The following is a 2,074-nucleotide window of genomic DNA, read 5'->3' on the forward strand; positions in this document are numbered from 1 at the left end:
TTATAAATAAAATATTAAATTAAAGAAATTACATAAAAACGAAAACTTTAAATAGTAAATTTGATACTAAAATCGATGTATATTTTTTTTCTAAATTGTTATGATATTTTTAAATTTATATTTTATTTAAAAATAAAAACATCATACTTTCTCAAAACAACTAAAAACTGTATTATATCGATAAGGATAAATAATAAAAAATTATWAAAATTAAGATATACCTCACTATTTATACTATATTATAAAGCATTTGACAAAAACTCTTAAAAACATTTTTTATGCGTAAAATACTGTTTGTTAATGCATATTCCTTAAAACTCAAGATTGCAAGTAGATTGTGCGTAAGTACAACTTACTAAAGCTCCATATATGAATTCGTGTAACTAACTGCAGATAAACATAATCAAATATAGGATAAACATCTCATTTTAAATCTAAAAAATCTAAAATAAAATTAGGATAATCATTAAGTTCTAATATAATACTTAATTATTATCTTTATAAAATGTTATATTATTAAACCAAAAATAAATTGTTTCGTTATTAAACTTAAATTAAATTACAATAAAAAAATAAATTAAAGAAATTACATAAAAAATGAGAACTTTTAAATAGTTGATTTGATATTAACATTTATATATTCTTTTTTTAAAATTTTTATGATATTTTCAAATTTATATTTTATTCAAAAATAAAACTATTATTGTTTTCTTAAAAACACATAACCTATACTATGAGGGTGTTTGGTACTGCTTATTTAAAACAACTTATGTTTTTTTTTTTTTTTGTTGTAAAAGTGCTTGTTAACTTATGTGGTATCAAACCGGAGTTAAATACAATAAGGTTAAAATTGTAAACTGGTAATAAACAGTTTTTCATAAGTCAGGAAAGATTAATTTATCAAAAACAGCTTATCACCGGTTTGACACCGGTATAAGCGGTTTTTTTTCTTATCCAAACACCAGAAAACAACTTATCATCGGTGCCAAACTGAAATAAGTTAAAAAACAGCTTTTATAAGCAATCCCAAACACCCCCTATATTATAAAGCATTTGACAAAAACTCTTAAAAACTACTTTTTATGCGTAAAATACTGTTTATTAATACATATTTCTTAAAACTCAAGATTGCAAGTAGATTGTGCGTAAGTACAACTTATTAAAGCTCCATATCTGAATTCGTGTAATTAACTGCAGATAAACATAATCAAATACATGATAAACATCTCATTTTAAATATAAAAAATTTAAAATAAAATTAGGATAATCATTAAATTCTAACAGAATATTTAATTATTATCTTTATAAAATGTTATATTATTAAATCAAGAATAAATTATTTCGTTATTAAACTTAAATTAAATTATAATAAAAAAATAAATTAAAGACCTTACATAAAAAATAGAACTTTTAAATAGATTTGATAGAGTTTGTTTCAAATACAACCTATCGTATTTGTACAACCAATGCAACCCAATAAATTGAAATATTTATGGAAATGATGAAAGTTCATTTATTACGATTTAAATATTTATGGAAGATAATTACGGTTCATTAATTATGATTAATACTTTATATTAGAAAATAATTAAAACTTCTATAAATTACATATTCATCAAATGAAATGGAATGTTGAGATTGAGTTGTAGTGGTTGTACAAATGTAAGAGATTATATAATAACCTACCTCAGATTTGATATTAATATTGATATAGTTTTTTTAAAATTTTTATAATATCTTTAAATTTATATTTTATTTAATTATTATTTTTTTCTTAAAAATATATAAAATTATATTATAACAAGACAAATAATAAAATAGAATATTAAAACGAGTACTTACGACAATATATCCAAAGCTAGCATTGAACACGGAGCAGCGAGCGCTACTACGCACAGCATCCCGTGATTTTTTAATCGCAGCCTGTTTTGCTCTCTCCTCCCCCGACAAACCCACCCGAATTCCCCATTTCGTTTTCAACCAGTCCAAATCCAATCCAATACATGGCCAAAGGTCTGCGATCCATTCTATAGAAGACAACCAATCCAATCTATAGAAGACGAAACCATTGTCT

General features: G+C 22.9%; 1 protein-coding gene across 7 annotated transcripts in view; it reads left to right on the forward strand.

Moving 5' to 3' along the window:
- Positions 1-2,074, forward strand: part of LOC112502781 (F-actin-capping protein subunit alpha) — a 60,803-nt gene that overhangs the window by 22,719 nt on the left and 36,010 nt on the right. Inside the window, exon 1 of one of the 7 annotated variants that reach the window (XM_025106787.1) lies at positions 2,000-2,013. The exons of the other annotated variants lie outside the window; for them this stretch is intronic. Coding sequence (XP_024962555.1) covers positions 2,004-2,013 — 10 coding nt within the window. The 5' untranslated portion in view covers positions 2,000-2,003. Of the gene's footprint in view, positions 1-1,999; positions 2,014-2,074 lie in introns of those variants that run through there. 7 annotated transcript variants of the gene reach the window in all.

The sequence above is a fragment of the Cynara cardunculus genome, unplaced genomic scaffold (genome assembly GCF_001531365.2).
Source record: "Cynara cardunculus var. scolymus isolate 2C unplaced genomic scaffold, CcrdV1 Un_Scaffold_1917, whole genome shotgun sequence".
Classification (NCBI taxonomy): domain Eukaryota; kingdom Viridiplantae; phylum Streptophyta; class Magnoliopsida; order Asterales; family Asteraceae; genus Cynara; species Cynara cardunculus.